This window comes from Chiloscyllium punctatum, chromosome 13 (genome assembly GCF_047496795.1).
Source record: "Chiloscyllium punctatum isolate Juve2018m chromosome 13, sChiPun1.3, whole genome shotgun sequence".
NCBI classification, from domain to species: Eukaryota; Metazoa; Chordata; class Chondrichthyes; order Orectolobiformes; family Hemiscylliidae; genus Chiloscyllium; species Chiloscyllium punctatum.
In genome coordinates, this window is record NC_092751.1 from 93253938 (window position 1) to 93281610 (window position 27673).

The 27673-nt window shown below is 38.9% G+C and overlaps 1 protein-coding gene across 3 annotated transcripts in view; it reads right to left on the reverse strand.

The window, feature by feature from the left end:
• Positions 1-27673, reverse strand: part of kat6b (K(lysine) acetyltransferase 6B) — a 206064-nt gene that overhangs the window by 18936 nt on the left and 159455 nt on the right. For all 3 annotated transcript variants that reach the window (XM_072583260.1, XM_072583261.1, XM_072583259.1), the window contains exons 12-14: positions 15548-15641; positions 9799-10030; positions 8411-8570 (exon numbers count right to left, since the gene is read on the reverse strand). In XM_072583260.1, coding sequence (XP_072439361.1) covers positions 8411-8570; positions 9799-10030; positions 15548-15641 — 486 coding nt within the window. The remainder of the gene's footprint in view (positions 1-8410; positions 8571-9798; positions 10031-15547; positions 15642-27673) is intronic.

Below are 27673 nucleotides of genomic sequence, written 5' to 3' on the forward strand. Positions count from 1 at the left end.
GGCCTGTTTCCACACTGTAAGTAATCTAATCTAAACTGACCTGGTGTTGTGTGATTTTTAACTGAGCTGTCTCTTGAACCATTCTGGTCGTTGGGGAAAAGGTACACCCACGTGCCATTAAGGATGGAGTTCTAGGATTTTGACTCAGAACAACAGTGATAGAAATCCAAGTCAGGGTGGCGTGTGACAGGATGGGGACTTTCAGCTGGTTGTATTCCCATGCATCTGCCGCTATTATCCTTACAGGTAGTAGGGGTAGCAATTTAGAATGTGCTGTTGGAGGAGCTTTGGAGAATTGCTGCAGTGCATCTCATAGTACACACTGCAATTACTATATTGGTGGTGAAGGTGTGTCAAATAATAGCCTGCTTTGTCCTGGATAGCTTTGGACTTCTTGAGGGCTGCTGCAGATTCACTCATTCAGACAAGTGGTGACTCACATCACACTCCTGTCTTGGGCCATGCCAGTGGAAAACAGGTTTAGGGAGTTAGGATCCGAATTACATAGATCTAATTGTTGATCGCCATGATCATCTATAGGCAATATCACCATCCTTTGATTTTTATAGAGAAATGGGCTAAATCAAATAAAGTCAGTAAAACATCAGTAAAATATTCAGTATACTAAGAAGGCATTTGACTGGTTCAATGCCATAAACCAACAGCCATAATTACAAATAGATAAAACTGCAGCATCTTATTGGATAAGATCAGCTAAAATCCCTGAATCTCATAATAAAAACGAAATTGAGTTATTTTCACCATAAATCACAAATTCTGCCTTCACTCTTCCTATTGTTGTTTGGTATAATAATGCATTTTATTCATCTGGGACAGACTAAGACTGTACAAAATATGTTTGTTTAAACAGCGCATGGGTGCATCTCTATATTGAGTTTGTGATGTCTCTTGGAAAATTCTTCCATTCTCTCTTGCTATTCAGCAGTTGGTATATGATCAACAACAACAATGAGCATTTAGATAGTACCATCATGTAATAAAACATCTAAGATGTTACCAAACACCATTTGACACTGAACTACATAAGGGCATAGGAGGACAGATGACCAATAGCTTCGCCAGCCAATTATGTTTTAAGAAGCTGCTTAAAAGGACTAACAGGAGGAATAGAAATATAAAAAGCAAATTCCAGAGTTCCTATTCAGCTTGATGAATGCACAGTCACTAACGGCAGAATGATCAAGGATGTCCAAGAGGGTGTGTAGAGCTGAAGGAGACTACAGAGATAGGGAGGCATTCAGACAATCAAGAATTTGAAATTGAAAGTGAGAACTTCTAAATCAAAATGCTGCATACCAAGAATAGAAGATAATATGATACAGATTTCATGGCAGAGTTTGAGATTCTTTTATTTACTCACAGGAAATGGACAGTTTTTCTGCACTAGGCAGTTGCACCACTCTTATACTAACATCAAATAATTTGGGTCCATCAGTGATGTGGTGAGACATTTAGACAGGGTATCCTGACTCAATTTTCATTTGCATATACATAGAAATTCAAATCTTGTTGTGAAATGACAGCAATCTGCTAGAGTGTTTGGAAATTAGAAAAATCCTTTAAAAAGCCAATGTTTGTAGCAGACAACAGCTTCAGATGAGGGTAGATGGAGGTTAAGTATAAATTTAGAATCATAAACAATCTGTCAGCTGGAGAGCTAACCAATTGACAAATCACCTCTGAAGTAGCAGATGCATTTTGCAGTTTTTCTTAACATTTCTATTAATTGCTGCCTGAAGAAGAAGAATTCAAAGTCATATAGTTGACAGTATGTCATCAATTCGGCAAAACTACCAGAAAACTTAACTTACATCACGCCTTCAATATAACAGTCTTAGATTTTGTAGAGGTATTATGGAACATTTGTTACTGAGCTCTCAACACCAGATCTAAACAAAAATCCCTGAAAAGGTTTCTTAAAGTGAAGCTCAGTTGTGAGGTAGCTAGAGGAAGAAGCTAGCACACTCCCAAGTTTAACAGCTGAAGTCAAAAGTGAGTTAAACCCACTAAGGTGTTACGTACAGAGACTAGTTTAACTAGTATATGAATCATGTTTTGGGAACTGTACCAAACAGTAGTGTCTTAGGTGCAGTACAAAAGCCACTTTATTTCTTTTCAAATTATACAGGAGCATTTTGGAATTACTGAGTGTTAAAAATTTTTCTATGTTCTTCCATTTTGTTAATAAAAGCAAAACCTGCAGCATTGTGCACTTATGCTTCAGTGAGAGACGTCTTTGTTAAAAGAAAAACAATAAAAATATGATCCATCAAGCCAGGTTCCTGACTAGAATTTAACTTGTACTGTAATAACACCTGTTGGGATCATAATCTAATGGCTGCCCTGCAATGTTGCCAAATCCTCTGTCTTTGTCAATTTAATGTTCCTCTTTTCCAGAACACCCCCACCATTTAGTTCTTTACACAGTCCGTTATTTTATTTGCTGTGACATGCTAGTCTTGCAGTTTCATCAGGTTGACACCTATATCCAGAGCTGTTCCTGGAACTGTCTTGCACTCTTCACTGAACTTGGGTTGATTCCTTGGATTAATGGTAATGGAAGAATAAGGAATATGTTGGGCCATGGCGTTACAGGATATGGTTGAAGACAATTCTACTGCTGCTGATAGCCACAACATTTTGTGGTGGCCAGATTTGAGCTGCTAGATCTATTCTATACCTACCTCACTGTGGTACTGCCACACAGAATAATTGAAAGTTTGCTCAATGCTAAGGTAGTACTTCATCTTAACAAGAACTGTACAGCTGTTAACTCTACCTTTCCTGTTATGGACAGACGCATCTGCAACAGGAAGCACAAGATCTAATAGGTTTGTTCCTATAGTTGGCTGCGAGCCCAATATGACAGATAAATTCAGGACTCGCCACATTGTTTAGTAATGCCTTTGAGTCAGTCACTTTTGATTATGGGCAGTAAAGTTCCCAGAATTGAAACTATGTCATAATCTTCCTCAATATTTTCACTATGTGGCGTTTAACCTGGACGAGTATTGTCTCAACAGTTGACAGAGGGCACTATCAGTTAGATGGTTTTCTTGTCTATGTTTCATCTGATGCTATGATATAATATTGAGGATTATCAGGACAACTCCCTCCCAACAGTATAACATCTGTGAAGAAAAAGTTGGGAAAGTTATCAAAAGCCACCAATCTTTTTACATATCTTAAATATGCTCTCAACTCCAACCACGTGAGACAGTGATACCGAAAGCAATTGGGTCTGGTACTATGATCACAATACTGGGGATTTGTGGAGAGATGGTGGTATAGCGGTAATGTCATTGGACTAGTGGCTGGGAAGTATAGATCAGTAAGCCTAACGTCTGTGGCAGGTAAGTTACTTGAGAAGATTCTGAGATAAGATATACATGCATTTGGAAAGACAGAATTTGATTAGGAGTAGTCGGCATGGCTTTGTGAGTGGGAGGTGATGCGTCACAAATTTGGTAGAGTTCTTTGATAATGTGACTAGGAAGGTTGACAGGGGCAGAATGGTAGATGTAGTCTATATGGATTTCAGTAAGGCCTTTGATAAGTTTCACATGGTAAGCTGTTCTGGAAGGTTAGTTTGCATGGAATCCTGGAGGGGCTGGCAATTTGGATACAAAATTGGCTTGATGTTAGGAAGCAGAGGGTGATAGTGGAAGGGTGCTATTGGACTGGAGGCCTGTGGCTAATGGAGTGCCTTAGGCGGCGGTGCTGGACCTATTACTGTTTGTTATCTATGTGAATCATTTGGATGAGAATGTACAAGGCATGACTAGTAAGTTTGCTGATGAGTCACCATTAGACTAGCTTTTAACACTTAACTATTTATTTAATTCAAATTTTATCATCACAATGTAGGATTCAATCCATGAACTCAAAACATTAGCCAGGAATTCTGGGCCACTCTAGTCATAAGAGTCCTACAGCACAGAGATATGCCCTTTGGCCCAAACTGGTCCATACCAACCAAAATGTCCCTCCACACTAACCCTATTTCCCTGCACTTGGCCTATATCCTTCTAATCTTTTCCTATCCATGTATTTGTCCAAATGCCTTTCAAATGTTGTTAGTGTATCTGCCTCAAACACTTCTGCTGGCAGCTCATTCCATATGAGGACCACTCTCTGTGTAAAAACGTTGTCCCTCAGGTTCCCTTTTATTCTTTCCTCTCTAACATTAAGCTGATGCCCTCTACTCCTCGATTCCCCGATTTTGGGAAGAAGACTGAGTGCATTCCCCTATGCATGCCTCTCATGATCTTCTATAAGATCCCCCTCGGTCTCCTACGCTCTAAAGAAAAATGTCCTATCTTGTCCAACCTCTCCCTGTAACTCAGACCATTGAGTCCAGGCAACATCCTTGTAAATTTCTTCTGTACTCTGTCCAGTTTAATAACATCCTTCCTATATCAAGGTAACCAAAACTGAACACAATACTCCAAGCGTGGCCTCACATCCTGTACAAACTGCAACATAACTTCCCAACTTCATCAGGGTGATTTGGAGATGCCGGTGTTGGACTGGGGTGTACGAAGTTAAAAATCACACAACAGCAGGTTATAGTCCAACAGGTTTAATTGGAAGCATACTAGCTTTTGGAGCAACGCTCCTTCATTAGGTGGTAGTGGAGGGCTCAATCCTAACACACACAATTTATAGTAAAAATTTACAGTGTGATGTAACTGAAATTATGCATTGAAAAATTGATTGTCTGTTAAGCCTTTCATCTGTTAGAATATAGTGATAGTTTCACTTCTTTCATGTGTAAATCACAAAACCTTTTTTTTAAAAAGTGCATTCTCGGGTTAGCTGTTAACAATGGTGATAGCTAGACAATATGTTGAAGGTGTTGGCCCCCTGTGTTCTCTGTCTATGCCATGATGTTTAGATTGATTCTAATCTAAAAAGTGAGACAACGGAGTTTTACATAAATTCATGCAATTTTTGAGCTCAGAGTTCTACATGAATGCATGCAGTTTTTGAACAAAGTACAATGTAACCCTGAAAGTACAAATTCACCCCACAATATATATGTGTTCATGTGACTCTTTGTCTGTCTGTGTTGTGAGTGTGAGAAAGTGTATGTGTGTGTGTGTAGTGAGTGCAAAGTGTCTTAAGTCTGTGAGGGCGTGCATGTGTGAGTGTGGGAGTGTGTGTGAGAGTGAGAGTGAGAGAGAGGAGTGAGAGTGTGTGTGTGTAGGAGTAGGAGTATATGTGTGTGTGTGTGTGTGTGTGTGTGTGTGTGTGTGTGTGTGTGTTTGTGTGTGTGTGTGTGGTGGTCACCTGTAATGTGACATGAACCCAAGGTCCTGGTTGAGGCCCTCCCTATGGGTACTGAACTTAGCTATCAGCCTCTGCTCGGTCACTTTTCTCTGCTGCCTGTCCTGAAGTCCACCTTGGAGGATGGTCACCCGAAGGTCCGAGGCTGAACGTCCTGGACCACTGAAATGTTCTCCAACTGGGAGGGAACCCTCCTGTCTGTTGATTGTCTTTGATCATCAGGGTGGGCATTGAGTATGGAAGGCCAGTGTGCCAAAAGCCTTCTTCACTGCCTTGTCTACCTGTGACTCCACTTTAAGAGAACTGTGCACCTGAACTCCAAGATCCCTCTGTTCCACTACACTCCTTAAGAGCCTACCATTCACCATTAAACTCCCACCATAGCTTTCCAAAATGCAAGATCTCACACTTATCTATGTCAAACTCCATTTGCTATTCCTTGGCCCATTTTCCCAGCTGATCAAGGTCCTGTTGCAATTTCTGATAACCTTCCTCACTGTCCACAATACCACCTATTTTAGTGTCATCAGCAAACTTCCTAATCATGCCTTGTACATTCTCATACAAATTATTGATACAGATAACAAACAGCAATGGGTCCAGCACTGACCCCTGACATACTCCACTAGTCACAGGCCTCCAGTCTGACAAGCATCCTTCCACTATTATCCTTTGCTTCCTACCATCAAGCCAATTTTGTATCCAATTTGCCAGCTTCTCCTGGATTCCATGCGGTTTAACCTTTCAGAGTAGCCTATCATGTGAAACCTTATCAAAGGCCTTACTGAAATCGATATACACTACGTCTACCGCCCTGCCCTCATCAACATTCCTAGTCACTCCATTAAAGAACTCTTACAAATTTGTGAGGCATGATCTCCCACTCAAAAAGCCATGCTGACTACTCTTAATCAAACCATGTCTTTCCAAATGCATGTATATCTTACACTCAGAATATTTTCAAATAATGTACAGATTTTAAGCTCTCTGGTCTATAGTTCCCAGGCTTTTCGTTGTAGACCTTTTGAATAGTGGCACAACATTCGTTACCCTCCAGTCTTCCAGAATCTCACCCGTGGCTAGTGATGCAAAATATGGTTAGGGCTTTTGTGGAGCACTGGTAGTGGCCCCCATCTCTGAGATAGGAGGTGTGGGTGGATGTCCCACCAGCTCCAAAGATGTGCAGTAACATCAATAAGTTTCTTAGAAAACATCACATAGAGGCACTATCACTGTCCCATAAGATTCCCCTCCAGAATATCTATAAATTAACGTTAGACATACAAGAAATGGAGCACAGATTGAATGATTGCTTGAGCAAAGGAGACACAGGGCCATGAGCTATGGAGAAAGTTGTTAGATCGGACTACCTCCCTTTTTTATGTGGCTGCACCTAAGCCTGGTTGTCCTTGGAAAGGGAGCTTACTATGTTCATTGGCAAGCTTGAGGCATTCCACAATTGGTGGGCACCACAGTGGCCTGGAGATATAGATATTTTTAGCCATGTTGTTCAGACATGTTATGATACACCTACAGGTCAGGCAGGACTTGAGTACAGTCCTTCAGAATCAGGAGGTAGGTACACTACCACTACACCACATGACTGGAACACTTGTGGCCTTTGTGACTGGTGCACCACTATCCAAACATTACTGTATGGTTCACACTGCGAATAAAACTAAAACTGAATGAAGACGGATTCTTGATCTCTGGTTTCCCTAAGTGACTGTCAGAAGTTTAACACTATCATGTTTGGGAAGTTAAAGGAATATGAAGATTGCTACATCCCCTGGTTTCACATCTAAGAAACTGGAGAAAGTCCTCCCACGTACAATAACTTGAAGTACAATACATTGTGCATAGCAAGGTAACACCAGCAGCAACGGGGTGAGTGGGAAAATAATCTTATTTCTGTGTGACTGCACAGAACTGCATAGGACACTGAACGAACTCACCAATCTTATCCAAATAGTGATCTTTAATATAGAACTGAACCAACATATATCAGGGGAACTCGATTTCACATCTCATTAAAAGGATCATACCTTTAGTGAATGAACATTCCCTGAAGTCTTAGAAATCCATTTTGCTAACAACAGGCAGATATTCTTGTAGACATGGCAAATGTTTGGTCATTCTGCTGAATTTTGACAATCTTTTAAACATTACTTATATATCAAACACTTTGATCTTGAGAACAATTAAGCGACTGTCAGACATCTACAAGTGTGAGACACAACTGAATTTTTAATATAATAATCTTTAATATAATAATATATAGCTTTCCTTGGAGGAGTACATGAAAATAGTGATGTATGAACAAATTTGTATAATGTGTCCTTTACCCACAAAAATAATGGAAACCATGTAGGAATACAGTGATCTCAAACCAGGTTTACTTTCATGATACTTGGATTGTCTAAGATTTTAAGATACAGTACAGAGAAATTCTTTCTCACGGGACATCTGCTTTTATCATACAAGCTCGAGGGGAAGAGTCTCAACATTAGATGGTAAGTGGGATATGTTCAATCCAGAAATCTTGCTTCCTCCTTCTCTACATTACAATTGCTTAGGCTAGCCATTAACCTGTTTGTTTTTAAATTCTACCTTTGAATTTTTGACATGTGAAGTCAGTTATTCTGGTTTCCTGGATGAAGATAAGGTCTTAGGACATTGGATTCCCCTGGTCCAATCGAATAAGGAACATTGCTACATTTTTGATGAATTATTGACCTGCAATTTAGGGCCCCACTTTAATTCTGCTTTTTTCCCTCAGATGTTGCCTGACCAAGTGAATATTTTCAGTGTTTTCTGCTTTTACTGACCTCTTCGTGTCTGCATCCAGACCTTGATACCATGCTCAACCATATATTTAATATTCATGATAGCCCACTGTTGCCAAAATATTATTCATATGGATTTTACTAAAAATATATTCTGCTGCAGAATATTAAAATGGTCAAGCAACCCTTTTTAATAGGTAATTGAAGAAAATTCTGAAGAAAAAGTTAAGTTAAAATTGTTCAAAATAGAACTAAACAAGAGGAGCAACCAAATCCATTTCAGTGAAAATACCCAAACTGTTAAAAACAATTACCTCTTTTTCAGCCTCCATTTCCTCTTCTGAAACAGCAGCACTGGACACTACCAATGGAGTCCACCGCAGGCTCTCTTGGTCCACTTCATTAACACGTGGATTGGAATGCAACTTTCCTACATGCTCCTGAATCAGTTTGTGCCTTCGAATTATAACAAATCTACAAAACAAAGGTGTATTTAGTTTGTGTTATTGCTGCTGGATTTGTTGATTCTTCAAAAGGATTCACCAAATACTTGTCTCATTTATGCTGCCAGCGCATGTGTTATCTGATCAAGGACTGCTTTTTGTAACAAGAAATGCCAGTAGTGAACATTTCACTCTATTCTCAAAATAGTAATCAGAATGACAGGCAATTACATTATTTCACATTCCTTAGCTCATATGCAAAAAATGAACATTCTTTTACAAAAGCAAAATACCCTGTTGTACTGAAATCTGAAGCAAAAACAGAAAATGCTGGAGAAACTCAGCAAGTCTGGCAGCATCTGTGGAGAGAGAAACAAAGTTAACGTTTCAAATCCAATGACTTCTTCAGAATTCGGTTCCCCTCCCTAGCTAAAACTACTGGGTTTCTCTTATATGCTTGAAATATTGAGATTGCAATATCATGACCTTGCACTGTCGGAGGTTCTGTGAAATAAGTTTTCTTTTAAGGTAACCAGTTAATCCTATGATGAACTATTGTAACCAAAAATTACTTTATATTTGAAATGTAATTTTACAATAATGGATGAACATTGTCACAAAGTAATTAAAACAGAAATTGCTAGCGACACTCAGATGGTCAGGCAGTATCTATGGAGACAGAAACACAACTAATGCTTCAAGTTGATGGCATTTCATCAGAATTCCATCAAATATGAAGAGCTTGCATATTAGGTTATAAAATGTTCACCTGGAACACCTAACTGCTACAGATGAGTCACATTATTAGGTATGTGGAGAAATTGCTTTGTCAATTCCTGCTGAAACACTTCAACAGACTTCACAGACAATGCTTTTATACTGCACTCAGGCTACGCTTTTTTTTTGCCATGTTGTTTGTGTGGCTTGAAGCTTAAGTTACCAAATATTATAAAACATCCTGTAAGTAAATTTGTTAGGACTCACTGAGGTTAATTTTTACAATATGAAATTTTGAGTAATTGTTCAAAACACTAAAATTGGCTGTTGAAAATTTCATCAGTAAAAATGTAAAATGTCAGTTCATTTGATATGTAATTGAGGTTACAGCATTTACCAAAAGGTACACCACTGAACAGCAAGTAATTCATAGAAATGAGATCAATTGATGGACCTAAAAAATGATTCTAGCAAATTGATACAATCATGCATAGTTTGTCAAAACTAATGTCTTGGCTTTATACTTTACACATGATACTTACTTGCAATGTCGCTTGTCAATCATCTTTAGCTGCTGCAGGGTCATTGCAATGTCATGTGGGCACATCCCCGTTTCTCTGCTAATACCCTTTATACTGATATGCTTGTCCTGATGCCGCTGTAGGTATTCTAGTATTACACTCTTCCAGTACGCCAGGTATGAAAGCCGTCCTAGGTCAGACAGGGGCTTTTCAGGTGAACCTGCCTGTCCTTCCTGCCTTGAAAGTAAGTAGCCTATATACAGATCAGAGAAAATGCTGTTAAAAAGAACAGAGAAATGAGAACATTTAATCTATTTTGTTATTTCGATCCATGTAGTGGATGAACTCAATTACTTTTTTCAGTTTGAGGTAACCTACACAGGCCATGTTATATTGTTTGTTACACCATATGTTGGATTTGACACCTTCAGGAAATGACTAAGTCTTTGGGCTCCTGTCCAGCAGAATGTTGCAGGTCCAAAAAAGTGTTGAGAAAAAAAATATTTAAAAGAAGATAGAAACAGAATTACTTAGAGTCATAGAGATGTACAGCACGGAAACAGAACCTTCAGTCCAACTCATCCATGCCGACCAGATACCCAACCCAATCTAGTCCCACCTGCCAGCACCCAGCTCATATCCCTCCAAACCCTTCCTATTCATATACCCATCCAGACATCTCCTAAGTGTTGCAATTGTACTAGCCCCCACCACTTCCTCTGGCAGCTCATTTCATACATGTACCACCCTCTTCGTGAAAATGTTGCCCCTTAGGTCTCTTTTATATCTTTCCCTTTATTTAATTAGATTAGATTACTTACAGTGTGGAAACAGGCCCTTCGGCCCAACAAGTCCACACCGCCCCGCCGAAGCGCAACCCACCCATACCCCTACGTCTATCCCTTACCTAACACTACGGGCAATTTAGCATGGTCAATTCACCTGACCTGCACATCTTTGGACTGTGGGAGGAAACCGGAGCACCCGGAGGAAACCCACGCAGACACGGGGAGAATGTGCAAACTCCACACAGTCAGTTGCCTGAGGCGGGAATTGAACCCAGGTCTCTGGCGCTGTGAGGTAGCAGTGCTAACCACTGTGCCACCGTGCCGCCCTTCTCACCCTAAACCTATGCCCGCTAGTTCTGGACCCCCCGACCCCAGGGAAAAGACTTGGTCTATTTATTCTATCCATGCCCCTCATGATTTTATAAACCTCTATAAGGTCACCCCTCAGCCTCCGAAGCGTCAGGGAAAACAGCCCCAGCCTGTTCAACCTCTCTCGATAGCTCAAATCCTCCAACACTGGCAACAGAAATCTTTTCTGAAGCCGTTCAATGTTCACAACATCTTTCCGATAGGAAGGAGACCAGAATTGCACGCAATATTCCAACAGTGGCCTAATTAATGTCCTGTACAGCCATAACATGACCTCCCAACTCCTGTACTCAATACTCTGATCAATAAAGGAAAGCAACCAAATGCCTTCTTCAGTATCCTATCTACCTGCGACTCCGCTTTCAAAGAGCTATGAACCTGCACTCCAAGGTCTCTTTGTGCAGCAACACTGCCAAGAATCTTACCATTAAGTGTATAAGTCCTGCGAAGATTTGCTTTCCCAAAATGCAGCACCTCGCATTTATCCGAATTAAACTTCATCTGCCACTTCTCAGCCATTGGCCCATCTGATTGGCCGTTGTAATCTGAGGTAACCTTCTTCATTGCCCACTATACCTCCAATTTTGGTGTCATCCAAACTATACCTCTTATGCTCGCATCCAAATCATTTATATAAATGATGAAAAGTAGTGGACCCAGCACCGATCTTGTGGCACTTCACTGGTCACAGGCCTCCAGTCTGAAAAACAACCCTCCACCACCACCCTGTCTTCTACCTTTGAGCCAGTTCTGTATCAAAATGGTTAGTTCTCCCTGTATTCCATAAGATCTAACCTTGTTTTACAAGTGCACATTCTTCTGTAGAACACACAGTGTACTTCCAGTTTTACTATGAACTATACATAGTCATTATTTAGCCTGATGGTTGATCATTCGCTGGCTTTTAATCACTTGAGGGAGTGCAGCGTAGGCTCATGAGGTTAATTCCCAGAATGGCGGGACTATCTTACGCTGAAAGATTGGAGCGACTGGGATTGTATAGCTTGAGTTTAGAAGGCTGAGAGGGGATCTGATTGAGACGTGTAAGATTATTAAAGGATTGGACACTCTGGAGGCAGGAAGCATGTTTCCGCTGAGTCCCAAACCAGAGGACACAGTTTAAAAATAAGGGGTAGGCCATTTAGAACAGAGTTGAGGAGAAACTTCTTCACTCAGAGTGGTGGGTGCATGGAATGCTCTGCCCCAGAAGGCTGTGTAGGCCAAGTCTCTGGATACTTTCAAGAAAGAGTTGGATAGAGCTCTTAAGGATAGTAGAATCAAGGGTTACTGGGATAAGGTAGGAACAGGATATTGATTGAGGATGATAAGCCATGATCATAATGAATGGTGATGCTGGCTCAAAAGGCAGAATGGCCTACTCCTGCACCTATTGTCTATAATTTGTGAACAGCAGTGATCAATGATATCAACTAGAGGAAAGATTGCAATGAGTCAATGTGGGGGATGAGGAAGGAGAACTGAAGGTGCTCTTACTATTAATTACTGCTGTAAGTGAATTAGCCCAGCAGGAGTGGGCAAGAGGAAGCAGTGAGAAACATAGACACGATTATTTTAAAGGAAACTAAAAGAAATTTGCTGGAAGATGTTCACTATAATTTAGAGATTCATAAGTAGCTCATAACTTTACCATAAGGCATGACTTAATCTTTTTAGACAGTTCACTGTGTAAGAGACACAGGACCTGCCTGTACATTACAATTAATAAAAATCCATTCTCGACAATTATTGGAAATTGGCATCTGTCACCATTTGGAAAATGCAAGAAATAACCAGTAGTAGCTTCCACTGACTAACCTTGTATATACATCAATGCCTCCGTAAATTGCAAAGTAATAGAACATTTTTAAAAACTTCAAAATATTTTGAATGTAGGAGGTAACAAGAGAATAAAATAAGGATATAAACAAACTGGTCAAAGGAGTCAGGCTCTCTATCCAACTTTCCAGATGCTACCAAGTCTAGGCATCATAAAATCTGGAGAGAAGCAGAAAACTGCAAAACAGTATAGATTGCTAGTGAGCAAAACTGTAAGAGTTCAATGAGGAGGGATGCAAAGTTATCTATTTTAGAACAGAAATAGGAAAATTGGAAACTTTTCTCACTAAGGAGAAACTAGGTGATTTTTGAAATTTATTTTCTGGATGCGGCTGTTGCTGGCAAGACCACCACTTTTTGTGTATCTTTAGTTGCCCTCAGTTAATGCAGGTGAGCCACCCCTGAATCAGTGCAGTCTGTATGGTGGAGGTACTAATTAATGATGTCAGGTTAGATATTCTAGGATTTTGACTCTGTGGCATATAAGATATGGCAGCGTAGGTCTAAATCAAATCAAGGTGTCTTACTAGGAAGGAGAACTTGAAGATGGTGCTCTTCACATGAACGTGCTCTTTCTATTCTTGAAGATTGTGGGTTTTGGGAAATACTAGAGAAGTCTGCATTTAATTTAACTTTCTCTTTCTACTTGATTCACTTTGTTTATCTAACCATAATCCTTTATTGTAAACATTTTTATTCTCCTTTATATGTTAATTTACTGTCTTTATGTTCTTCTTCCATTATCAGGATAGAAAATGATGTCGGGCATTATAGTATGGAACGAGGTAGAAATATTGTTGTGGGAACGAAAATATATTTTGGGGATGGGGAGCAGAGCAAGTAGCAGCTGGTTTCAGAATAGAAACATCTCTGATCATATTGTGAACTCAGCAAGTTGTTAGAGGATAAACAGAACTAAGATAATGAACATGACAATACTGCAACTGTTAGCAAGCAGAAATTGAAAGAATAGTGAGCAAACTATGAAATGCTAACAAATTTTGTGACCATTTAAAATCCGACTGCATTAATTCAAGAGATATTAGCTTGATTATGCTCTCACATGTCTATTTCTGAGAAGAAACAATTAGCTACACTGACTGACTTGGAATTGTGACCTTCATTTTAGGTTAAAATAATTGAAATTTGTTATTTTTTAAAACCTGTATTTGTTTTAGAAGCAGCTTTATTAAAGTGTACAGAAATGCAAGTAGTTGTTCATAGAGGAAAAGTATACTTTAGGAACTTGTCAATATTTCTATTAAAGTAAACAAAATAATGCATTAATTTCTGCAGTGCCAAATCACTCTTCCCTTGAGCAAATATAATTGTACTTACATCAACTTATGTTACAATGCACGGTATACATATAAATATACAATTCATTAATGCTGTATCAAAACTCTGACAATAGTCTTTTGTAAAGTGCTATTATACAAAGATTAAACATAATTCTGCCAATATTTAAGAAAAAGGTCACACAAAAAGTAAAATATAACCAACTGACAAGTTGATCCATAATTTATCGAAAGCATTATAAGGCCAGTACTCCTATTATAAATTTGAAACAAATATGTGGAACAAAGGAGCTTTTTATACCAGATTTATTACTGTAATTAGAAAATAATATATTACAATTAGCTTTTTAAATTTTCTGTCAGAGATCTCACATCCCAGGACAATGTCGTAAGCCTTCATAGACACAGTTACAAGAATACCAAATTCTGCAAAAAGGTAGGAAAGGCTTGACTAGAGTAAATCTCTCACAAAACGCTGGGCTCTTCCAACTGCAACTTAGGGTTATATTTCGGCAAAATAGTTCAGATTTATTGTACAAACCAAAATCCGAGAGTTCATATTAGCTTATTTCATGCATGATATGATATAAACAGTTAAATCTTTCTAGTCTCATTACCAAGCTGATATTCTAAGAGATAGATTCTGCTTGGTTGCAAGTCAAGTGACAGCAATGAAGAGGTCAGAGTTGGAATGTTTCTATCCAAATGTTTTGTGACCTCCTGCAGCCCTTCAGAAGCCCATGAGAATAACCCAGGAGTTCATAACAGAAGATCTTAGGTCACAAGTTGTTTTTCACTCCCCATTACTTTGTAATGGCCATACATATTTGCATGCTAAGTTATGTGTTCCTAGGACACAGATCAGGCAGCTTGGGAAGATGGCCAACATACATTGCATTTTTAATACCATTTTTTCAATCTTACAGAACTTGAGAATGCTTTGTGTATAATGCAAGGGGCATTCTATTCTTCCACAGAGATTTCAAAGGCAATCAATGCACATTTCTTAAAAGCATCAAAAGTAATTTTCAAAATGCATCATCTGTACTTCATTTAGTTTCCTATTGCTGAAACATAATTATTATATTTGCAAAAGCTTTTGAAATATTTTACAGGTTTCTTGTACCCAACTGTTTGATCTACAGTACATACTGATTAAACTGACTGCACTCTGTTTCATTTCAACCTTTAACAATTTGTTTCAGCCTACTGGCTTTGTGTGCTGGCATATGCTCTGACAGTTGTATTCTTTATTCAAGCTGAGAGGAATCAGAAGGGTAAAATTTCATACTTGACTGAGTATCAAGCCCTAAAATAAGTGACAATATTCTATTACTTAATGATGCACAAATCAAAGCAGTCATATCAAGATTAAAATGCATGCATTTACCAATTTCAGTAGCCCATTACTTTCAAGAACACCCCAATTCCCTGACAAGGATCACTGAAACATGGTTTCAAACAAAACAGAGCACTTACTGAAATCAATCAGGAACCTTCCAAAGCCTTGTCTTTGGTACTGGGGCATAATCATTATGCAGGATACATTGTACTTCTGTTGGCAAAGCTTTTCCTGAGGGAAGGAGAAATAGACCTAGTTTGTCAGTGATGATGCTGATGCAGACAACACATGTCACCTACCACTGTCCTTGCAAAATGTCACGCTAATCTAGGCGAACACCGATTGTTAATAACAATGACATATCACAATCTGTTACTGTGGTTTTCAATCAAACCCAAGTTGTCATCTCTGTTATTTGGCAAATTGCTAATGCACAAGGTTTATCCATGTCATAAAATCCATTCAACTTAATCTTTCAATATAACAATCTAAGATCAGACTGCTCAGAAAAGCCTGATGTGCATAGCAGCGCCCTCTGAAATGCACCTCTGGCACACTTTATATTTAAAATTTTTTAATGGATTATATTTTGTGAAGAAACATAACATGAATATATAATACAAATGAACATCGGATGTTTATGGGATCAATTTAAAGTATAAATATTGTGCTACTCTAGGAATAAGCAGATTTTAAACACAGAGCAGCAAAACGATTTAAAATGTAAAACCTATTTAATATGTTTTACATATAATCAATACACAGCAGAGAATTAAGAACTGTAGTGTTACATGAATTGCATTCCACTTCATTAGACTGACCCAAATTAAGACTTTGTTGCATCTGCATCAAATGGTGGAAGGAAAGATTACGTACCTTTATGTGCAGTCTTCATTTCCAAATGAAATTAATTTCCACGAGGTATGAATAAAGCCACCCTATCCACAGGAAAATCACTAGAAATCCCTAACCCTTCAACACACAACCCTCTTGTTGCAATGCATGATACCCAGCTTTGTTACCTTCAGGCATTATTATAGCAAGAGTCAAATTCAGACAATTAAACAAGGCAACCTGCCAGCCTGAACTTACACATGAACCAGTTTAGAAAAAAAAACTTACAAAATTACCTCAACGAGGAAAGGAAAACAATTAAGTTTTACAAAAATGCTGCAGCTAAAGATGGATAATGTTTCTTTGTGATTTGATATGCATGGCTTATGAAGGATAATATTACAAAGCAAGGAGGAGGTATACTGTATTTGCTTCCTATTAAAGCTAAAGAGTTGTCAAATTTTACAGCACAATATTAATAAAGTGAATCATTTCTGATAGAAGTTGGCTCGGAGAAAGTGAGGACTGCAGATGCTGGAGATCAGAGTTGAAGAGTATGGTGCTAGAAAAGCACAGCCAGTCAGGTAGCATCCAAAGAGCAGGAAAGTTGATGTTCTGGGCACAATTCCTGATGAAGGGCTTATGCCCGAAGTGTCAAATCTCCTGCTCCTCGGCTGCTGCGTGACCGGTCGCGCTTTTCCAGCACCACACTCTTCGAGATAGAAGTTGGCAACATGTTATCTAATGTAATAATTGGTTGCTAGTACACAGCTTGAATATTGCAGAAAAGGACACATTTTGTCAAAGCTTCTTGTCTTGTACTCATCTGGACAATCACAAGAATACCAGTGTAAAAAGGGAACAATATTTAATATCGAATGTAAAAAGTGATGAGTAGAAAGCAAGTAGACTCTAATTAATAGAAGTATTGGCCCAGAAAATGCACTAGTTAGATGATAACTGACAGTCAGCTGCCAAACTTGCTCCCAAAGTCCACTTGCCAACCAATCAGCATTCTCTTCTTATTCAGTAAGTATGTTCCCTCTGTACATGAGTATTCTTGCAAACGTCCTAATGAGTGCCACATAAAAAGCTTCAATAAAATGCATTCTTTGTCCAACACCACCAAAGTAATATTGTTGAAATTACCCTGCACCGAAGTCTCTGCTAAAATGGAATATTATTTGATATTGTTAATGATATTTTTACCAGTATCCATACAGATGATCAGCCTTGGTTCAGTGGTTCATTCTTACCTTTAAGTCTGTCTGATATTTTGTTTTCTAGTTGAAATATTAAATCAAGACTCTCTCTCCTTTTCCAGTTGATGTAAAACATCCTATTAAAACTAATTGAAGAGGAAGAGGGGAATTTTCCTTCGTGTCCCAAACAATAATAATTCTCCAACTAATATTACTAAAAAAAGCAGATTATCAGATCACATAGTTTAGTTGTTTGTTGGTCTTAATGTGAGAAATGCTGGCTACAGCAACATTCATTGTTGGTCAAGAGATGGTGGTGATGCACCGTCCATGTGCGGAAGGTAGATCCACAGCGCTTCTGTTCCTATAGCAGATTGAAACGAGCTCACTAGGCCACTTCAGAGTGTACCGCCATTCTTCTTCCAAAAGGAGATCAGTGAATTAGATAGGATTTCATGACACTCTGGTCACCTCATGATCATTAATTGAAATTATACTTCCCTGGGCTGCAATAGTTTAATCTCCACAGCATTAATTTGGGCCTCTGGATTGCTAACCCAGTGTTATTACTACGACACAACCATTCTCCAATTTATGCAAATTGGTTTCTGCATTTCCTAAACAGTGGGAACACTTCAAAGTTTGTGAGAAGCTTTGTAGCTCGGGTGCCCGTTGTTATGGTTCTGTTCGCCGAGCTGGGAATTTGTGTTGCAGACGTTTTGTCCCCCATCTAGGTGAAATCCTCAGTGCTTGGGAGCCTCCTGTGAAGCGCTTCTGTGAATGTTTCCTCCGGCATTTATAGTGGTTTGTCTCCTCTGCTTCCGGTTGTCAGTTCCAGCTGTCCGCTGCAGTGGCTGGTATATTGGGTTCAGGTCGATGTGTTTGTTGATAGAATCTGTGGATGAGTGCCTTGCCTCTAGGAATTCCCTGGCTGTTCTCTGTTTGGCTTGTCCTACAAGAGTAGTGTTGTCCCAGTCGCACTCATGTTGCTTGTCATCTACGTGTGTGGCTACTAAGGATAGCTGGTCATGTCGTTTCGTGGCTAGCTGGTGTTCATGGATACGGATCGTTAGCTGTCTTCCTGTTTGTCCTATGTAGTGTTTTGTGCAGTCCTTACATGGGATTTTGTACACTACGTTGATTTTGCTCATGCTGGGTATCGGGTCCTTTATCCTGGTGAGTTGTTGTCTGAGAGTGGCTGTTGGTTTGTGTGCTGTTATGAGTCCTAGTGGTCGTAGTAGTTTGGCTGTCAATTCAGAAATGTTCTTGACGTATGGTAACGTGGCTAGTCCTTTGGGTTGTGGCATGTCCTCATTCCATTGTCTTTCCCTTAGGCATCTGTTGATGAAATTGTGCGGGTATCCGTTTTTGGCAAATACATTGTAGAGGTATTCTTCTTCCTCTTTTTGCAGTTCTGGTGTGCTGCAGTATGTTGTGGCCCTTTTGAACAGTTGCATTAAGACACTCTTCAAAACCAACCAAGAGCAAAACCAACGTAGTGTACAAAATCCCATGCAAGAACTGCACAAAACACTACATAGGACAAACAGGAAAACAGCTAACGATCCGTATCTATGAACGCCAACTAGCCACGAAACGACACGACCAGCTATCCTTAGTAGCCACACACGCAGATGACAAGCAACATGAGTGCGACTGGGACAACACTACTATTATAGGACAAGCCAAACAGAACAGCCAGGGAATTCTTAGAGGCATGGCATTCATCCACAGATTCTATCAACAAACACATCGACCTGGACCCAATATACCGGCCACTGCAGCTGGAACTGACAACCGGAAGCGGAGGAGACAAACCACTATGAATGCCGGAGGAAACATCACAGAAGCGCTTCACAGGAGGCTCCCAAGCACTGAGGATTCACCTAGACAGGGGACAATACACAAATTCCCAGCTCGGCGAACAGAAACACAACAGTGGGAATATTTAAAAATCACTTGCAAAGCTCTTTGAAGTGCCTTAAGGTCATGAAAGGCACTATATAAATTCAATTTTTTTCCCCTCATTGGGCTTTTTACCCAACACTTCACTGAATTACATGAAAACTAGTTGGCATTCCAATTTGGAATTTCTCTGATGGGAAAGAAAGAGGTGATCCAAATATAGGACAGCATTTTGTTCTGGTATCATCTTAAACAGAAATATTGTGCATTGTCCTCGTGTTCAATGAAATAATGGAGATCCATGAGTATACAATCAATTCAGTCAAACTAGCTAAAATAACAATCAAAATGACAATTTTCCATGTAAGAAACTGCATTACAACTGTAGCCTCAGGCCCAGAAGAGCATATAGTATATTTCAGCCCAAGCAATGAGATTTAAATCCAATTCACATTTTCAGCAGTACTGCTGCATATGCAAAACAGGTTATTTTTCACAGCCCTATTCAAACCTCGAAAGTTCTGCAATGGTATCAAATTAAAGTTTTAACCAAAGATTTTTCAAAGTTGATCCTTATTTTGAATTATTACCAGTGCAGTTGCAGTGCTGACTCTGAAAGATGTGATTTTTAATTAGTGGTTAAGAATTCTACAAATGAAGGATATTATGTGTTGATACATTATCCTCTTTTCCTCTTTTTAAATTACTTAATTATTTTTGATTTCTATCATTGATGTAGGCACCGTGGTCGGGTGACTTACAAAGCTTTTCACTGTAATTTTCATGTAAAAGTACACATAACAATAAATTTCTATTCTATTCTATTTTCTGGAACCAGGATTAAAACTTCATATTTTTCATCAATTTCAGTAGTAATCTTAAATATTGGTAATTTTGGTAAAGAAAGAAGAAAAAACTTGCTTAGTTTTTTCACTTCCTCTGGAGATCCCAAAGTACTTTATAACCATTGAAGAAATTATGAGGTCAGTCAGCGTAATAATGGAGGAATACAGATGCAGTTAATTTACGCACTGAGCCAGGTTCCATAAATAGGAATAAAACAATGACGAGGTGATCTGCTTTTGTAACTTCGTTAGAAGGATTATATATTGGCTGCACACTGAAACACTCTTCTTTGTAATAGTGGCATAGGAGCTTTCATGTCCTCTCAAGATGTTAAATGACAGCTTGGCTACACACATACTGTACTCAGACTTTCAAAACAATTACCACAAATTGCATTGTTTTAAAGTGGTCTGGACTACTTGCATTAGGAAAAGATTATAAGAGTATAATAAACAGGATCATCAGAAAACCATAAGACTCAAACATGCTCACCCTTTCACCTCAGTTCTGAATTGCTAATCCTTTATCTCAAAACCATGTACTCTTCTTCTAGACTCATTAGCCAAGTCTCAGCTTCTCACCACCTATATTATCAAGTCCTCTGAATTGAATTAAAAAGGTAGAACAGGGTCCACAGTAATGTAGGCAGCATAAGACAGTTAGCAAGTTTCCAACTGGTGTAATCTAAAATTTTACAAAGTGTTCTTGATCAATTGGGTCAATGAGCTGAAGAGTGGCAGATTTAGATTAATTTGGATAAATACAAGGCATTGTACTTTAGTAAAACAAACAAGAGCAGGACTTGTACTATTAAAAGTAGGGCCATGGGTATTGTTTTAGAACAGATACACCTAAAGGTTCAGGTACATAATTCTTAGAAGTTTATGTCACATTAAATAGGGTGGTTAAGAAGGTGTTTAGCACGCTTGCCTTCATGATCAGACCTTTGAGAATAGCAGTTGGGACGTTATGTTGAGGTTCAACAAGATATTGGTGAAGACTCTTCCATAGTACTTTCTCTAGTTCTGACCATCTTGTTATACTAAGAATATTATTAAAGTGGTGAGGATTCAGAAAAGATTTACCAGGATGTTTCCAGGAATGGAGGGTTTGAATTATAAGGAGAAGCCTTTTTCACTATAGCGTGTTCATAAGACATTCAGATGCACACATGAAAGAGAAATGTTTGGAGGGATATGGGCCACGTACAGGAGGTGGGCTAGTTTAGATTGGGACTACAGTTGGCATGGACTGGTTGGACCAAAGGGTCTGATTCTATGCTGTAAGATTCCATATGCAGCAGTATGATCAAACTAGGTTCATTCAAGTTTCTTCAATTCTTCAAAAGGTTCCATGATATTTAAAAATTGTGTGTTTTTTTGGGCTCTAAGCAAATCTTCTTGAATTCTAATTTTTCTAATTCTTAGCAAAGTAGGCAATATTTATTTTAAGTATCATAACTTGAAACACATCAACACAAGCCATTTCAAATTTAAGTTTTTTTTAAAATTGCAGTAAGGAGGAGTTCTGAATTTTCCAAGCATACTAAATCGCAATTGTTTGATAAAGTTTATAGGCTGGTTACAGTTGGAGGAGGATGTGGCAACATCAAAACTTACTTCATATTCCTACACTGAAGTATCCAAATTAAATAATAGGCTTGCCTACAATTTTCTATAACTGACCTTGTAATAGTTGGTTTCAGATTGACTTGTCACATCTGCGCAAAAAAAAAAACTACAAAAAAAAACAATCTAAAAATTGCACATGAAAGCAGTTGCAATACAACCAGAGTCAAAAGTACATTGTTCCAGCCACCTCAATGTAATGGTTATAAGGTGACTGCCACAGGAACATTAAACTCAGAAATTTGTCATACCCCTACAAATATAAGTTGCGATATGTAGAGGTTATGACATCAAGGACTCATAGCACTGAAACAGACCCTTCAGTCCAACCAGTCTGTGCTGATCATACTCCCAAACTAAACTAGTCCCTCCTGCCTGTGCTTGACCCATACTCTCCAACATTTTTTATTCACATACTTATCCAAATGTCTTTTAAACATTGTAACCGTACCACATTCACCACTTCATCTGGAAGTTCGCCTTAACTTCCTTGGTTAGCCATGTTTAGTCTATCCTTCCCTTAGAATATTTTTCTCCTTACTGGTTATGTGAACTCAGCCATGAATTAAATGTTAAATAATGCAATGAAAATGCATCTCTTAGTATATTTCTGATAGTTTTCCAATTTAAATTTAAAATACCCATTTTGTTAAAAGTTATTCTGCCTTTTTGAGCTTTCAAACTGTCTTTATTATCTGCATCAGATCCCAAGTACAGAATATGATCAGCTTTCGTCAATGCTGCTTCCTCTTCCTCATCAATTCCACCTATCTCCCTTCCACTATTTTTAATATGATGTATAAGTAAATAGGATTGCTTTCATGAGATTTAAAAAAAACTCTGGGCTTGACAGTCAGTCATTTATTTGAAGATCGGTGCCCATTAGGTTTTGCAACATTTTGTTTCTGACCCTTCTTGAGCATGTTCTACACTGTCACTATGGTAAATCAACACAGTTGAGTCTCCCTCTGTGAGTGCAGCACAATCTCCCATCAGAAGCAATCTACTACCTGAATTGTTATAAACTACTATTAAATTGCACCATGTTATCACAGTCAATTAAACACCTGGATTTCTGCAGTCAACAAAAGCAACAGCATGATCAGCTGACCTTGACACAAATTCTCCAAAGACCGAGCAATTTCTGCAGTGTACTTTGCCTTTTTCAACACTAATTTGAATCAGGAGCCAAGGAAAGGGACTCTCCAGGTATCCAGCAACTGAAATATAATTTAACAAAATAAGCAGCCAATCCCAGTGAAGAATTCTCGCACAGCAAATCAGGAAGAAAAATACAACTCTACTTTGAGTCAAAGAACTGTACATCATGGAAAAAGACCCTTCAGTCCAACTTGTCCACGTCAACCAGATATCCCAAATTAATATTTGACAGCATTTGGCCCATAACCCTCTCAACCCTTCCTATTTATACACCCATCCAGATGACTTTTAAATGTTATAATTATATCAGCCTCCACCACCTTTTCTGGCAGCTCATTTCATACATGCACCTCTGCATGAAAAGGTTGCCCCTTAGGTCCCTTTTATATCATTCTCCTCTCAGTTTAAACCTATGCCCTCTAATTTTGGACTCCCCTACCCTGGGAAAAAGAAATCTTCACCCTATAGATGCCCCTCATGACTTTATAAACTTCTATAAGCTTTGTTTTGCTGTTTGTAAAATTATAAGAACCAGCCTAAAATAGTAAAATAGTAAAGTAAAATAGCCCCAGCCTATTTAGCCTCTCCATATACCTCAAACCCTCTAACCCTGGCAACATTCTTGTAAATATTTTCTGAACCCTTTCAAGTTTCACAACATCTTGCCTGTAAGCAGGAATTGAATGCAGTCTTCCAAAAGTGGCCTAACCAATGTCCTGCATCGACATGACCTCCCAATTCCTAACATCAATGTACTGACCAATAAAGGCAAGTGTATCAAACACTCCTTCACTACAATGTCTACCTGCGATTCCGCTTTCAAAGAACTATGAACCGGCAACCCAAGGTCTCTTTGTTCGGCAACACTCCCTCGGACCTTACCATTAAGTGTATAAGTCCTGCCCTGATATGCCCTATCAAAATGCAACACCTCATATTTATTGAAGTTAAACTCCATCTGGCACACCTCGGCCCATTGGCCCATCTGATCAAGGTCTTTATAATTTTAGAAACAGCATACCAAAGCTTAGAATATACATTTAAAAGCTGAAATATAAATTAAACTACACTTTTTAAAACAGATTGATCATAATACATTTCCTTTTCATTACATAAATGAAAAATTACTGTCTTTCACAATTAGAGAAGTTCTTGTTGTGATTTGGCATGCTGTTAAAATCCCAGCTACACCTCATTAACAACACAACCTTTTGGGAGACTATACAGTGATATCAAGCATAAAAAGGGAACTACTCATTTGCTCAGTGCTGTTTCATCAAGGGAGAGCTCAACATTGCTTCCTATGGAACCTGCAAATCTTATGGAGAAGGATAAAATCACTGACAACTGGATTTTGTATTTCCATGTTTTATTATGTTGTGGGGAAAATCACCAGTCTTGGAGTCAGAGTCGGGGTTCAACGACAGTGTTTATTGTACAAGGAAATACCAGAGCTCTGGGGAGAGAAAGACTCCTAACAGCACAGTGGTCAGCTGCAAGTCCTCTCTCAACCCGGAGCGCATGTCAACATACTTTTATACATTTTGTGATATAATAGGTCAGTGATGAGGTTATTGTCTTTGTAACATAGTTTATTTGTTGTCAACATTGCAGAATCGTTGATAGTTTCAATGCAGTCAATGTTAGTTCCAGTGCAGCCTTTGTTAGTTTCAGCGTGGTCATTGTCAGTTTCAGCGCAGACATTGTCAGTTTCAATGTCTGCGCGGAAGTCCATTGCTGTAGTAATGGGTGCTAATTGTTCTTCCTGAGAAGGACAATTACTGCAGCCCTGACTATTAGTACTTTGTATTGAGTCTGTATTAAACTGTTAGTATTTCTACCAAAGGTGTTGCCTGGACCCAGACATTTCAGCGGACATTATACGCTACTCATATATATTCTCTTCCCCCACCCGTCTTAAACTAATCAACTAGGATGGGAATGTATTGTGCTGGCATTCTGGTGGCCCCAGGCAGTATCTGTGTTTGCTCTGCTCTCTCTCTCTCTCTCTCTCTCTCTCTCCATATTGTGGTCCGATGGCCAGCTTGGGTGTCAAATGGTCAACTTATGGTTCAGTGTCCATCTGTGTGTCTGTGTGCAGAGTGTCCCCTGCCCAGTAACATATACCACTTCAACTATATTTATGGACTCCAGGAGTTACTGACAGTTTCAGGGGAGCAATGACAATAAATGTGGAAAGTTTTGTAGTTATAACAATCAAAAATCTAGAACATTGCATATGGGAATATAATTCATATATAAATATTGAAGGAAATTGGGAAAGAACTAAAGGACCAGTACCATAACAAGGCCAAAAACACGATTGTGAAAGTGTCACTATAAGGGTTTAAGAAAGATTTAAAGCTTGAATTTAGACATATCTATACATAAGGTGATATATTTATTACCGATTATTCACATAGATAATCTGGCAGTTATTCATAACTGAGTTAGGTTTGAAAAAGGTAAGTAAACCCTGTGGTGAGATCCTGTAGGTTAAAACATTTCTGAATAAATCACGTACAGTTATGCAATTCTGAACAAAACATTGCCTAGGGTACTTGAATTTACCAGAAAAACAATGTTTCAGCACTAGATAAAGAAAGGCGAAAAAGTGGATGCTAGCGTGAATAAATGTTCACTCAATTAAGGAAAATCATTGCGAATACATTGACATTTGTACAGTTGTCCATCCTGCTTATTAACAATTTTTACTTCCTTTTATACCTCCTTAGCGTCAACTCTTCCATAATTAATCAAGTGGTCCTGAAGGAAAGTGAATCCATACACTCTGATTCAATCACCAGTGCAAATTAACTATCCTCTCCATAACTGAACACTAAATGAATTTAATGGTTCACTCTGAAACTCGGAAAACATGAATACAAAACTAATTCCATATGCAGGGGACTAAAAAAAAGCACAATAAACATTTAATTGTGAATCTCATATGCAAATCAGTCATTCAAATAAAAAGAAAATCAAACCAGCATTCTGCATTTCATCAATTTAATATTTTGCTCTTGAAAGTGGAATAAACACTTCATAACGGATTTGTAGATTTTCAATTAATGTCAGTCGCCATATTGCAATTGACAGTCCACTTTGAAGCTGCCAAAAGCATTTTTTTTTGGATTCAAAGTATAATAGTGAACAGTCAATTCAACAATCAACACATTAACACAAATCCAATATGTTATTATCTTGCCCCAAGAGTGTTTTTACCAAATAATTTCCAAGTAATAACAAACTCTAGAATCAAAATACCTAATGGATATAGAGAAACTGAATACACAGATTTAGCTGCATTCACATTTGCAGGCATAGAGATCATGGAATACTTGCATAAAACCAAGCTGTAAAACTTGAGAACTTGGGAAAGATAATACAATAAATGTAATTAAAAAGAGACTAGATCAGCAATGGAAATGGAAAGTGTGATTAGAGTGGTCAGTTTCTTTAGAATTTTTAGAATTGTATAAATTGACTACCCAAACATTGTATTGATAGAACACCTACAATCATTCCTGAGAGTAGTATTTCTTGCATCAAATAAAGCTCACTCTTTTTGGACAAAACATTTGACGTTTGAGGTATTTTTGGGTACTGGGGCAAGCCCTCACTTTTACATGTGGGAACGTGGCTGGGGCATACCATGTAAGGACTGAGGAAGTGAGGAGACAGAAAAACAGTTATCTTTATTTTGCTCAGAAAGTGTCCTTACAGTTGCAGGACTGGCAATTAAAGTGTATCAAAGAACCACTGGCTGGTGATTTGAGTGCCAAGTGATCAAACTGAGCTCCAGGAGTAGTGACGAGTTGAGAGGAGTCATGCTGAAAGAGCCATAACAGCTAAGTGCTGTCTGGGTAGTTTTTTTAAAATTCACTCTTGGGATGGGAGTGTTGCTGGCTGGCCAGCATTTACTGCCCATCCCTAGCTGCACTTGAGAAGATGGTGCTTAAGCTGCGATAGTCCATATGCTGTTGGTAAACCCACAATGGCTTAAGAGTGGGAATTCCAGGATTTTGACCCAACAACAATGAAGTAACCGCAGCGTATTCCCAAGTCAGAATGGTAATATTGAAGTTAGATTAGATTAGATTACTTAGATTAGATTACTTACAGTGTGGAAACAGGCCCTTCGGCCCAACAAGTCCACACCGCCCCGCCGAAGCGTAACCCACCTATACCCCTACATCTATATCTACCCCTTACCTAACACTATGGGCAATTTAGCATGGCCAATTCACCTGACCTGCACATCTTTGGACTGTGGGAGGAAACCGGAGCACCCGGAGGAAACCCACGCAGACACGGGGAGAACGTGCAAACTCCACACAGTCAGTCGCCTGAGGCGGGAATTGAACCCGGGTCTCTGGCGCTGTGAGGCAGCAGTGCTAACCACTGTGCCACCGTGCCGCCCATAAGTTGTTGGGCAATAGGAGAGTCGAAATCAACAGGGGATCGGAGCTGTTGCGTGATAGAGATCAGAATCACCCGAGGGCAGGAGCTAAAGATGAAGAACGACTATAATAGGAGTATCTAAAGTGGAAATGTAGAGAACATGTCAGAAGCTGATATCTTAAATTGGGTATTCAATTTTTATGGTTGGCAAAAGAAAGACAGGAAGGATGAAGCAATAACTATAACTAACTTGACTCTGGTAACAAAGTCTGCAAACATATCA